The 14,226-nt window shown below is 43.5% G+C and overlaps 1 protein-coding gene across 5 annotated transcripts in view; it reads right to left on the bottom strand.

Annotated features, from left to right (window-relative positions):
• The window catches only part of grid2 (glutamate receptor, ionotropic, delta 2), a 631,716-nt gene that overhangs the window by 550,381 nt on the left and 67,109 nt on the right, over nt 1–14,226 (bottom strand). The window contains exon 1 of one of the 5 annotated variants that reach the window (XM_039803351.1): nt 12,276–13,312. The exons of the other annotated variants lie outside the window; for them this stretch is intronic. Within the exon in view, the coding sequence (XP_039659285.1) occupies nt 12,276–12,363 (88 nt within the window). The 5' untranslated portion in view covers nt 12,364–13,312. Of the gene's footprint in view, nt 1–12,275; nt 13,313–14,226 lie in introns of those variants that run through there. 5 annotated transcript variants of the gene reach the window in all.

Genomic DNA, 14,226 nt, shown 5'->3' with positions numbered 1-14,226 from the left:
AACAAGGGCCTGTGTTTTCCAAGTCCTTCCCAGGCCATCTGGGGTCTTATTTATAAAACTGTGCGTAGGATCCTTACTAAAAGTGTACGTAAGCCCAGAAGCCAAAGAAGGCGTACGCCAAAAAATTCATAAAACTGTGCGTACGCACATCTACAAGCAATGTTGCCTTTATAAATCACAGACTACCTACAAGTGTGCGTACGTGAATCAGCCTCTTATCCCGCCCTGTACACGCCCATTTTTTAACCATAATATGGTCAATGCAAAGCACCTCATGAATGCTGATCAGTATGTTAATGGCCCTGGCAGTTTTTCTTTCGTTATGCTGAATCATGCAGAATCATGACGAATGGCGGGGAAAAAGCAAAAAACTTCTCAGACGCCTCATCAGATATTAAGGAAACATGTTAAACTGAAATACTATCTTTTCTGACAACAATGCTAATGTCAGTATTTTTTCTTTTTGAAATTTACATTCCGTGACGGAATTTCTGTTTATGTTTTGATCTGTGTGTTGTTATCAACTGCCCAGTTTATACCTGTAAAAACGTAAACCCAGCGCGCTACAGCTGTAACGGTAACACAGCCATGAAAGCAGCACACAAACGAACAGGATCAACGGAGATAGATTCTACCCGACCTAAAAAAAAGAAAACAGCATGTTTCTAACAGTTGCGTGACCAGAGACGTAACAACCCCCTGGTAAATATTGGATATGTATTTGAAAGATGGAGACAGCTTAGATCCCAAAAGGACGCAGAATTGGCTTATTTCCTCCTGAACAGGTAAGCATAGCTTCAGGCTAATTTATCACAGCCACTAGGGACGGGCATTTTATGTCATTTCAACATTTGTGTACTCACATTGAATTATATAGCTAGAGTACCCGAGTTGGTTACTCGCAAAAACAATTGAGACATAGCCAGTAAAGTGATCTCGACTGGTCCTGGCTAACGCCGCCATGCTAACCCTGTTAACCACTAACGTTACCGGGAGGACCAGGCAAGCGGGCCATGGCTGTTTACAACGTGTAGTTCAGCGGCTGGAGCCGACAACTGTGAGTTATTTTAAGCCACGAGAGGGGGGCTGTAAATAAGGGACGGGAGGACTGTGAGTTTGCAGTGTGTTTAGCGATTGTTACCATAATTCTAAGCCAATGAAGTGTGTTCCGTCGGCAAGGTAGATGGTGGTATTTTTAGAGTTTCGTATTGTAATTCTAAGCCGAGGAAGTGTGCCTGACTGGCGTGTGGAGAGGACGGTGATGTTGTTGTGTTTTTAGCGGTTCATACTGTAATTTTAAGCCGAAAAAGTGTGTCTGTCAGTTGGTTACAGAGCTCCGCGTGAGCACGGGCTTTTATGACTGTCAATATAGCCAGCATATAACCAACGTTAGCTACTCCGCTGTGCTGTGGAGTAATGTCTGGCAATGTGAGACTAGCATCTAACGTTAGCTACTCTGCTGTGCTGTGAAGTAATGTCTGGCTATGTGAGACTAGCATCTAACGTTAGCTACTCTGCTGTGCTGTGGAGTAATGTCTGGCTATGTGAGACTAGCATCTAACGATAGCTATTCTGCTGTGCTGTGAAGTAATGTCTGGCTATGTGAGAAAAGCGTCTAGCAACATTGTTGTGAATGCTGCGGTCTCAGCCTGGCAACCCCCGTGAACTTTGAGTCTGGGCAGGAGGGGGCGGGGGAAACGACTCTCCGGTATTTTGAATTGGTAGTGCAGTAACTATTTTAACCGCTAGCTGCCAGCATTACATACAATATTACATATTGCACCTTTAATAATACCTTCCAAAACAGCAGGCATTACGGCACTCTGGGACAGCTTTGATACATCAGACCTATATGATAAGATTTAACAGAACTATATATTGTAGGCTATCCAAACAAGCCTTAGTGATAAAGTTGAATATTATATATAATATTTATATGAAACACTTAGCTGTCTGACATTTACCACTGGAAACAGCCGGTTTCCCCCAGAGTGGCGAGGACCTGTATATGGACCGTGATGGCACGGTTCCGGCGCATTGCCCTCTCTACTGGACCCAATTCAGTACATATATCCAAGAGCACAGCTTTAGGGAATTTAAAATTGTCATGGTCCCTGAAGTCTCTTTCTCTCCTGATTCTTCCATGGGGGTTAGTCCTCCTGCTGTGCCAACAGTGCCATCATGCAGCATTACGCACAGGTTCACCGCAGTATTTATATGTTTACAACATATTGTGATTGTTAACTTGCCAAAATCACAGCATCAACTAGTGGTATCTCCAACCCCGAGATACAATTTGAAGACTGAAGTCTAATAGGCAAGCAGACTTTTCTTCATGCAGGTTTTGTTATGAACAGTATTAAAGTTAGGACTGATAATGAGGACATTAGTGTTAACGATTGCGCGACAGCTTAAAGGCTGTATTTCCAGACTTTGACATTTGATGATATATGCACAGTATTAAAAGACAGATATTTAGTTATTTACACTGTGTTCTGCAGTTATCTAATGCTAGGGTATTTGATGCCATCCTCTATTCCATGCAGTCGGGCGATCTCCCCCTCCTGCACTCCGTAGCAGACAATGTGACGGTGAGACAGCGGCGATTAAACATTAATAACAAATTTTTATTAAAGATTTGAGTTTGATTTTACAAGGAGTTTATGGAACAAGTATCTCAGTAATGTGGATGATATGGAGTGAAAAAATGTGCGTGAGGCATTAATACTTGAACATATTACGAGTAATCGTTATTCCCACATTTACACACACACACACACACACACACACACACACACACACACACACCTAAAGGATTATTAGGAACACCTGTTAAATTTCACATTAATGAAATTATCTAATCAACCAATCACATGGCAACTGCTTCAATGCATTTAGGGGTGTGGTCCTGGTCTAGACAATCTCCTGAAGTCCAAACTGAATGTCAGAATGGGAAAGAAAGGCGATTTAAGAAACTTTGAGCGTGGCATGGTTGTTGGTGCCAGACGGGCTGGTCTGAGTATTTCACAATCTGCTCCGTTACTGGGATTTTCACTCACAACCATATCTAGGGTTTACAAAGAATGGTCTGAAAAAGGAAAAACATCCAGTATGCTGCAGTCCTGGGGGGTGAAAATGCCTTGTTGATGCTAGAGGTCAGAAGAGAATGGGCCGAGTGATTCAAGCTGATAGAAGATCAACTTTGACTCAAATAACCACTCGTTACAACCGAGGTATGCAGCAAAGCATTTGTGAAGTCACAACACAAACAACCTTGAGGCGGATGGGCTACACCAGCAGAAGACCCACTCATCTCCACTAAAAATAGGAAAATTAGGCTACAATTTGCACGAGCTCACCAAAATTGGACAGTTGAAGACTGGAAAAAATGTTGCCTGGTCTGAGGAGTCTCGAATTCTGTTGAGACATTCAGATGGTAGAGTCAGAATTTGGCATCAACAGAATGAGAACATGGATCCATCATGCCTTCTTACCACTGGGCAGGCTGGTGGTGGTGGTGTAATGGTGTGGGGGATTCCTTTCGCCTTCAGAAATTCTTTGTGTCATTGATTCATCAAGGTGCTGGACGCATTCTTTAGAAATGTTGGCCCATATTGATAGACTGTATTAGTATGGTGTTCCTAATAATCCTTTAGGTGAGTGTACTTTCTGCAGTCTGACTTCAGTTCACCACCTCACCATCTGCGTTGCCAATTCCCACTGTCTCCAAAATGCACGTACGCATGGGTCAGAGTTTGCGTGGAGGACCGCACATTCTCCCGTCAAGTTTGATTTTTATAAATCACAACCTTTGCGTGGGAAGTGGCGTACGCACATTTTCAGCCCCGTTTTGTGCGTAGACCCATGGTCTGTTCTACCTGCATCACTGACTGCTGCAGTGAGATGAAGCACCTTCGGCAGGGCAGGGCTGTCTCTCCTCACCTGCAGTCAACCTCCGACAAGCAATCATACTTCTCACAGCTTCCTGTCAGTCCATCTCACCCTCAGAAACACACACACATCCCCTATTTCTATCTATCTGTCTCTGTGGCCTGGTTAAGGGTTCTGCCTCAGTGACCAGGTACAGACGTCAGAGCTTCTGCCTGTCTCTTTCCTTCCCAAGAGGATGCACAACAGTCTCAAATATCACACAAACCACAAATGAGCGATACAGTTTGCACCTTTGTGAATCATATTCACACACACGTGCACACACACAAACAAAATGCCAGTGTTTAGACACAGAAACCTGAGGTGCTAAATCTTCCCATTCAAAGATAGCATGGGCCAGCACATCTGTCAACACTCCTAGATACATAACTCAAAAGATGTGAAGCATTTAATACACACTGCCTAGCCACCACCCTTCTGAAGCGGTGCATAACTGCAGATTATAATACGCGTGCGCACGCACAAACAAAAGTTGATAGTTCAGAAGAGGAAGTGGTGTGTTGACAGCTGTGAAACTCGTAGACAAAACCAGGCAGGAACAGCCATTCACACACACTGAGATGTTTAGAAATCCTTCTCCATGGAAAAGACCAGAACAGCACCAAAGTGAAAGAAAAACCAGGCTATGCCAGGACAAATCTCCCTCTCTGTCTTTCACACACTTATTTCCTCACATCACAAATAATGGAAACCTCTCATTGGCAATAGCTGAGGTGGCAAAAGCTTTGGGGGTGGCAATAGCTCAGTCAGTAGCGAGTGGAACCGGAGGGTTGCTGGTAGGGCTTTGACTCCGAACTTCCTTATTCGAATATCATTCGAATATTAAAAAAAAAATAATGATATTCCAACGAATATTAGCCAGCCCTTAATATTCGAACCTGTTATGGGCATTATTTTTTGTAAATACGTTTGCTTGTAAACGTTTTCAGTTCAGATTCCGAGGCTTTTTCACGCATTTCAAAATGTAACTACACGTCGCGGAAACGCACGTCTCTCGGCCGTGGCTCGGTAGCGTTGCATTCCCTCCTAATTCTCAAAGAAGGCAGACTTGCCCAGGGCCAGGCCAGCTCAGCGACGTCTTTCTCCGGTTGCGTGCCGCTGTCTCTCCTACCTACACCGGCCCCGCACCCTGTCCCTTCTCCTCTTTCTACCTGCCTGCCCAGTGCTGCTGCACATGAGGAGAGAGCACAGAGAGGAGGGCGGGACTGCTCCTCAGTCACACAACAGAAGAGAAAGGTGACTGTTTCGGCGGCCACAGGAGAGAAATACATTACGTGCTTGCTGGACAATACAAGAGACTCTTATTTTACAGAAAGTCGCTGTCTTTTCTACAGAAAGTAGCCAGATTTGTCGCTAGACGCTTTTGTGAAAAAAAGTCGCTAAGTTGGCAACACCGCCCACACACACTGGCTCGACGCACACACCAGCACACGAGTATAAACATCAGACCACTTACGTAGGCTACGGTGAAAGCTCCGAACTTCCTGTCGAACGCATACTGTTTGTGTTGAACTGAAGGCATTTAATGGTCAAAATATTATTAATAAATATTCGAATATTAATAAACAAACAAAAAAGTCAAAGCCCTAGTTGCTGGTTCAAGTCCCCATACGTATGGTGGTGGACTAGTAGCTGGAGAGGGGCCAGTTCACCTCCTGAGCACTGCCAAAGCGCTCTTGAGCAAGGCACTGAACCCCCAACTGATCACTCTGACATCTCTCCATTAGTGCATGTATAGGTACTGAGCATGTGTGTAATTCAGGCCTGTGTGTAATGTGTATAAGAATAACAGTAAAAAGAGTAAAAACATTGTCATTTCCCTTGCGGGATTAATAAAGTATAAATTATTATTCTGTCTTTCAACTCTTCAAATCATTTTCTTTCCCTCACCACTGTTAAGTGACAGAGCCCCCCACCACACACACACACACACACACACACACACACACACACACACACACACACACACACACACACACACACACACACACACACAGCAAAGATCCAATAATCTCTCTAACCATCCCTCACTCCCTTCCTCATCACCTTCACTGAATTAGGTGTCCAAAGGATAACACAACTTGTTTTCTCTCTGTCCCTTTAAACTAAATGACACAGGTCTCCCAGACAGTAGCTTACTTTGTCCACAACAGGACACTGAGAATTTAACTACAGAGAATAAAATGTTTCACAAAACAATGAAAGGACTATATGACTGTCAAACATTTTTTCTATTCATATTATATATACACACAGTATATATTTCAATTGTGTGTTGACGGACAAACAAACTGTAAATACATCAGAGGGAAACCATTAAAAAATGTCTACTCTAAATAACAACAAAATGTCATCTAATATCAGTGAGATGTCATTTGGGTTTCCATAGCAGTTGTGGGTCAAAATGTGTATGCTGAACAACAGATCTCAGTAGACCTCAGTAATTAGTCTGATGTCCACATGTACACTATATATGCACCACTGTCATCCTTACTGCAGGGCATGAAGCCTTAAATGTTTAAGGGTCTAATTTGTCTATAACCACAGAGATGACAAGGTCTATTGGGCCAAATCTGATTTTCTGTTTTCTGCTCCACTCAGTAACACTCTCTGTATTCCTACATTGTCACAGCAAGGAAGTACTTGAGAAGTGCTTCAAAGGTGCTATTAAAAATTAGTTGATAGGAATAGATATTTATTAATAATTTAACAAAATTATTGGCTAAACTTGAGTAAAAACGCTTGCAAAATGGTAAAAACTCAGAAATGACTTATTTACATATATGAAGTAGGGTTGGGCCAGTGGCTGACCACTGAGCCCAACACAGTGATTTTAAAAGGCATTTTAAATGTGTGAACTATGAATGATATTAATCTGTAGGCTCAGAACAAGCATTAAACTCATAAGTACAGCCAGGACAGCTCTATTGTACTCTCAGTGATTGCTGTCAGAATAGTGCATGACTGTGTGTGTGTGTGTGTGTGTGTGTGTGTGTGTGTGTGTGTGTGTGTGTGTGTGTGTGTGTGTGTGTGTGTGTGTGTGTGTGTGTGTGTGTGTGTGTGTGAGTGAGTGAATGAAAGGTGTGCCAATGTACAATACGTGATTTGAACCAGGCTCATTTGCTAGCATCATTCCCTCGCCTGTGATGCATGGTGAGCCAGAGGATGCACTCTGACACACTGCATGGCTAAAAACCGCAGGACTTAATCTGGGTGCATAAATCACAGTGACTTTCTGAGTGTAACTAATCAGGAATACACCCCAACCATGCATACTTCCACACTCACTCTCTCTCTACCACACACGTGCAGAATCCATAAGAACTGCCCTCATAAAGCAGAGACCCATTGCCATGCAGCCCACGATGCAGTGAGGGCCAAGAGGCAAGCAGACTCCCCCCCTTCCTTCTGCATGCTGATCATTAGAAAGGGAGAGAGCAAGAGAGAGATGGACGAGGCAGTGGTGCCAGCTCCTCAGCAACTCAATCACATTTAATGCCTGGTCAGTGCAAGATGAAAACGTCTGCCGGTCACTGCTGTTAATATCACAGAAATAAAGGCAACACTGTGATAGCGTGGCACAGGTTCAGTATAGACCGCTATAAATGGTGGATGAAGAGAGCACAAAGTCCACCTTCTCTCCCTTTCTTGCCCATGCTTTCTCTGTCTTTTACTTTTCGACTTCCATCTTTTCTCCCTTTGATATACGTAAATCTCCCTTTGCCCGTCTCTCTCTCACTTTCCCTCATTCCATCTTTAGCAGCAACAAAGAGATTAAACAGGGATTACTTTTGACATGTCAATGTGATGTGCCTGCCGGGTATAGTATTTTTTTCTTCCTAAGTCAATATGATGCGCGCACACACAGACAGGTCAGCATTGTCTTAAGGGGTATAAATTCTCTTCTTCTAAATTCTGATGTGCGGATACTAGTGTGGCTTCTTTTTCCTTGAAACAATACCACCATGATAGCAAATCATAAAACTAATTTCTGTACTTGTTTCCACTGTATCCTTACACTGGTTTATCTGCCTTTTCCAAGGTCTGCTGAAGAAGTGAGAATAATGAGGGATGAGTGAGGGATGGAGTGTGAGAAAGAGGCAGAATGAGAAAAGAGAAGTATTGCTTTTGGGGTGATAACCCTTTATTGTGATTCAAAGTACTTGGCTAGCCAGGAAATGAACTATTGATTAGAAAAAGGGTGTGTGTGTGTGTGTGTGTGTGTGTGTGTGTGTGTGTGTGTGTGTGTGTGTGTGTGTGTGTGTGTAACAAACAATGACTGAAATCGCACCAACCAACCGCCCACACTGATTCTTGCCCTCTAACACACAAACACACTAACACTTACATGCACATATGCTTGTTTATGCGGGGGGGGGGGGAGCTACCCATAACACACTGCTTACATGAAGTTGTAACTAAGCAGGAATAAATTCAGCCAACCAATAAACTACACCCTGCTTTCACTGTCTATTCTCCTAATTGGAAACCACTCACTGGCCTGGTTTGCACAGGGTCAAGGAGGAATAGCTGGGTTTTCTCATTATCCATGACACTAAATTTGCTCCTCAAACATATATCTAGGATTTGTTTGGATTATGTGGCAAATTTAAGGGTGATTTGAGAGTTGTAATTCTGTAAATCCCATGTCTGTACAGCTTAATGTTACCCACTGCTTGTTCTAATACAATGCACTTCAATATATCTATCCATCTTTATGTGTACCTCTCTTTGTATATAAGTATAGATAGATAAACACAAACACTGAATACTATCAAAGAGCTTTATCTATTTACTACTGTTGTTGTTGAGCACAATTAGTTGCTTACAATTATGCTGCTGCAGACTTACAGCCGATGAAAAAAGTATTCTAGCTTAGTCTGTAATAAATGTATCTAATGTAGCCAGGATCACCAGTCAGGTAGTTTATATCCTTGATGTTCCACTTCCAGGATTGCTCCACCGGATTTTCCTAATTTAGGCCAGATATCCGTTGCCTTGGGCTTTCTTTGTGTTGGCAATTTAAACTTGCCAACACAACTCGATTTTTGAGGACGATGGTTAACCTTTTCTCTGATCTCTGCAGGGTAAATCCAGACAGCTAGCTAGACTATCTGTCCAATCGGGGTTTTCTGTTGCATAACTAAAACAACTTTTAAACGTACACATTAGGCTTTGACTCCGAACTTAGTTATTCAAATATTTAAAAAAATGACCGAATATTACGAAGCCCTTAATATTCAAACCGGTTATGGGCATTATTTTTTGTAAATGGGTTTGCTTGTAAATGTTTTCAATTCAGATTCCGAGGCTTTTTCCACGCATTTCAAAATGTAACTACACATCGCAGCGACGCACGTCACTCAGCCGTGGCTTGCATTTCCCCCCCAACTCATTTCCTGGTTCTCCTTCTCCATAAACAACGCGAAATCAAGGAGAGAGTTAACTTGTCCTGCTACAGATGTCTCACCGTGGTCAGAAAGAACAGGGGAGACGCTTTCTTCCTCTCACTATGACTCTGGAGTCGCTACTCACTCTGAAGCTACTCTCTCCCTCACCACACACACACACACACACACACACACACACACACACACACACACACACACACACACACACACACACACACACACACACACACACACACACACACACACACACACACACACACACAACGGTGAAAGCTCTGAACTTCCTGTCAAAAGCATACTGTTTGTGTTGAATCCATGGTCTGACTTTTAATTGTTTTTTTAAAACAGTCGTGGCAGTGTGTTTTTCTTCTGAAAACATCATTGCCTCCCTATTGACATTGACTGATACACTGCCCTCTGTTGGACAGAACATCTACAACTTAAGTTTGATAAAAAAAAATATCTGTCTTACTGAAGGTATTTAATGGTCAAAATATTAATAAATATTCTAATATATATTCAAATATTAATAAACAAACTTCGAATATGATATTCCCTAGTACACATGTTCCACCAAAACTAGTTCCTTCCAAACCTATTTTGCAGCGGCACCGCGGCTTTTCACTGGTGCTTCGCACCGCCCAAGACGATTGGGATTGATTTAAAGAAATGGCATTAAACCAGAGCATGTTTTCCTCCCATCCCCGAATGCTACGTGGAGTAGACAGACTGTCCTCCAGCGCGCTTTGGAGGAGGGTCTGACAAAGCGAGACTACCAGTTAGGAGACTTTAAAAAAAAAAAAAAATGTTCACTGCTACACGACGAGTAAGTGATCCATTTACCGAGCATTTCAAAAACCTAGCTTTAATGTCAATACAGCAAAAACCTCAAGTAACCTTACACATTATTGGTCAACCTCATGGAGTCTATACAGTACCAGGAAGCTAGAGCCAGTGAGACACCATGTCTGAAAACTACAATATAGTCCCAGTTACAAAAGAAACTATAAGATAGTCCCTAGAGATAAAGAATAGAGACAGTGTACAAATAGAGAACCTTAACTGACAAGAACCTCAGTGCAGTTAGCCTACATACTGAGCTGAGGATCCCTGTCTTAGTAAGCCTACAACCAAGGGGTTTTAGTCACATTGCACACTCTTATCTAAAGAAACTGTCAGTAAGCTGATACATTTTCAGAGTCTTGCTGTGAGACACTTGTAGAACATGTGGCTGCTGCTGTGACCAAACTCCATTCAGAGAGTGATCTAACCAGTGGATTACACGGCCACCCCTGTAGGGCCAGCTCCACAGCCTACAACCCTGTATGTTGGAAGAGGCTTCTGCACACATGTGACTTTACTAATATCCCATCAGCCTTCCTACTGTACTGCACTAAAGTTTCTGTATAACCTGATATGATTATCTTAAAACAAAACTCCATGACAACTGGAAAGCCAGTTAAACTACTGTTAAGCAACAAGCATCATCTGAGATGTTTGGTTTCCCAGACGTTTCAACCTGCATTTTTCATGGTATGCAAATGACATCATACACTATGTACTTGACCTGTGTAAAATCTTAATCATTTGGCCATGCTGCTGTTGTAAATGTGATATGAAGTATCAGCTTGGTCTACAGCCCAGAGAAGACCTCATACTGATCCAGCTCTTGGCAATTGTGTTGAGGTAGCCACTAAATTGGCCTGCTCTGTAAATCAGCTGGCCAGGGCCTAAATGGAACAGGCCAGTCCTTTCTGCCCTGGCAGCATAATGCAGTGGTTTAGATTGAAGGCTTAAAATGTGTAACATGTGTGTTTGAGTGTGGATGTATGGGTCTGTTAAAATATGGATGTGATCTTGGCCATGTGCATAATGCGGTCACAAAACAGTTCAACATGGACAGGTGCTTATCTTTCTGCTGTGTGTGTGTGTGTGTGTGTGTGTGTGTGTGTGTGTGTGTGTGTGTTTCACTCATGCACCAACACACTGCTCTCTCTGGTCTATCGCCCATTGGAGGCCACCAAGCTGTGCAACGATTATGTGTGCCCACCACCACCTCCCGTCCTCATCTCATCCTGCAGGACATGCTCTCCAGCGTCATCTCTCTGTCCTCTCTCTCACTACCCACCTATAGCGGGAGGCGCTGCTACATCGCCTGAAAGAATACGCTCCCTGATGTCGAAATCACACTCAACACAACAGTGCCACACTTAGCCAGTGGTGGTGGAAGGCGGAAAAGACGTTAGGGCATAAAACGTTTTTTTTTTTTCCTGGCACTGCAGTAGCTCACGATGGAAGGTAATGCCATTGTGCTTCAGAAAAACCTATACGTTGAAAATGTGCTGCCATCCTGGGTAATCCCTCTGCCATGCAGGGCAACATCACGCCATCCTAAACCACCTGTTTTTCGCGCATCCTGTGCGCACACAGCCGTTAGTAGGCTATTATATATTAAATCCAACGTTGCACGCCCGTCTTTATTGATCAATCTATATTGCCATTAATGGTATTAATCACAGGAAATTAACGACTTTAAAGCAATTCTGAGATACTAGTTTACATATCCAATTGATGCTCAATGAATACACCCAACTCAAATGCAAACTTCATTTGAACGATGCCCATGATGGCGCAAAACAGACCGTTATTTCACCAGTAATTTAAAGAAATGGATGTGCCAAAAATACAGCTTGAACCCAATTTCAAGTATGGTATCAACATTGTAAATGCAATAATCTAAATTAATAGAAAAAGCCCACTAAATACCACAGAGCTCAAATACATCGCAAGCAATGCTGTGATTTAAACAGCGCATCGCATATCAAGGGTAAATCCTTCAACCAGTTTCCTGAGAGACGCACAGAGAGCCTTATTGTGGCCGCGAATTAGAGGAGAACAAGCGCAGTAACTCACCGATGTGGATGATTGAATCCGAGAGCGCCGACTTCCACTCCTGGCTCCAAAAAACGGCAACGAGTAACACAGCCGAGATAACTTTCATGTTGTCCAGAATTATTTCCTCCCAAAACAAGAGAAAACCACAGCTCTCTGAGTGAGAGGGAACAGAGTTAAAATCCCAGGAACCGAAGCTTCTTTTTTTTTTAGTCCATCTGTACGGTTTTCAAGGAAATTCCCTGTAATCTCTTCCTTGATATTATTCTCTTGGCGTTAGAGTGTGATGCTTGTCTGTAGAGGAAAATAAGTAGAGATTCCCGGGTAGTCACAGACTGGCACCCTGTTGAAATTCCTCCCAACATTAAATCATATTCTGGGCGAGCGGAGAGAAGCTGAGCCGCAGAGAAAACCAACCGCATCCAAACGACGCCGCGTTAAAGCGAGCTGAGGGGGCTGGAGGATGTGGCCGCTCACTTAAAAGGAAAGAAAAGCCGTAACCATTCGATAACGTGAGAGATAACCTAGTTATCTTGAAAAGCAGGTCCTGTTATAATGACCCGTGATTCCCAGCCGTTTAGTCCTGGCAACGCAGTTTCCCCCCTGCACCAATCACCAAACCACCAGCAGCAGCAGCAGCAGCAGCCTCAACGGACCAAGCCAACGGCCAAAACTTCCATTTTGCCCAGGGGCTTTTTATTTTTCCTTCACTTGGCACCTGTTTTAATACCACCAACGCCAGGACACACAGACGAACCCAGCGAGTTTTGTTGGGTGGGAAAGAAATACCATTTGATGAAAAGCCTTGTCACATGGCATTACCACGGAGAGGTACCATATTCCGAAAATTGTCTCTAGTTTCCTGTAGAGATTAGAGAGAGACCGGGATGGAGAGGGCTCTTACACATACAATGAAAGAGAGCTCCGAAGCCACTCTTCTGTTCTGCGTCAGGAAGGGGGAAATGCGCTAGGCTGTCAGGAGAAAAATTAACAGAGGATGCGCGCAACGACACTCCGCGGTCCGCACTCCATATGCGGTTACTCGCGTCAGCCCCAGCACGCACGGTAGCTGGTGAAGAGGAGGTATGCCGCTTCCGTGTGGGAAAAAGAGAAAAAGAGAGAGAGAGAGAGAGAGAGAGAGAGAGAGAGAGAGAGAGAGAGAGAGAGAGAGAGAGAGAGAGAAAGAAAAAAAGAGAGAGAGAGAGAGAGCGCAACTATGAGCAGCAGCAGTTGCCAGTCGGGGCGTGCATCTACTGTCTGGAATTACCTTGGGGAGAGAGACTAGATGTGCCTATCATGGCGGACAGGGGGTGCAGAGGGGTGCCTAACAGAGAGACAGACCAGACACATGAAGAGAGGGGTCATCTGCCAACTTTAGCTCTGCCATGGGCACCTCAAGCGGCCATCCATCCGATATCTACCTCTCAGTTCAACAAGAGCTAGTGGTGGGTGTATCACTGTAATGTTTAGAGTTATCTGGGTCATCAATTGAGCACTAATTTAAATTTTGTACATTAGCTACTTAAGTCCACCAAGGCAACTGATGTTGTGTGGTTTGGGGAGAGTCATGTAATGTATCAGTATCACTCTGATTAATTCTATTGTTCAATTGTTCAAATATTTGGACAGGATGCTTTCATTTTTCGTACCTTTCCTTGTATCGGTTCATCATATGACCATTCCCCTCTCCCTCCTGTACACATTTGTTTTCTTTCCCTGCAACTACCCTCCCATCCTTCTGTCCATCTATTCTATCTACACCACCCACTATCATCAATTTATCAATCCCTGCCTCCCTGAAGGACTGCAGTCCCCCATGGTTCCTCTTAATCTGCCCTGGATTTTGGATTAGGGATTAGGATTGTTGGGAGCCTCAGGCTACCATTGGATTGACTGTTTTGTACGCATTCAAGGAATGAGAGATTAAACTGACAGCGATACTGATGCTGTGAAAGCTGCTCTCACTTCTTCT

The sequence above is a fragment of the Perca fluviatilis genome, chromosome 6 (assembly GCF_010015445.1).
Source record: "Perca fluviatilis chromosome 6, GENO_Pfluv_1.0, whole genome shotgun sequence".
In the NCBI taxonomy this organism is placed as follows: domain Eukaryota; kingdom Metazoa; phylum Chordata; class Actinopteri; order Perciformes; family Percidae; genus Perca; species Perca fluviatilis.
Note: the sequence above shows the minus strand (reverse complement) of the source record. Positions and strands in the feature narration are given on the sequence as shown.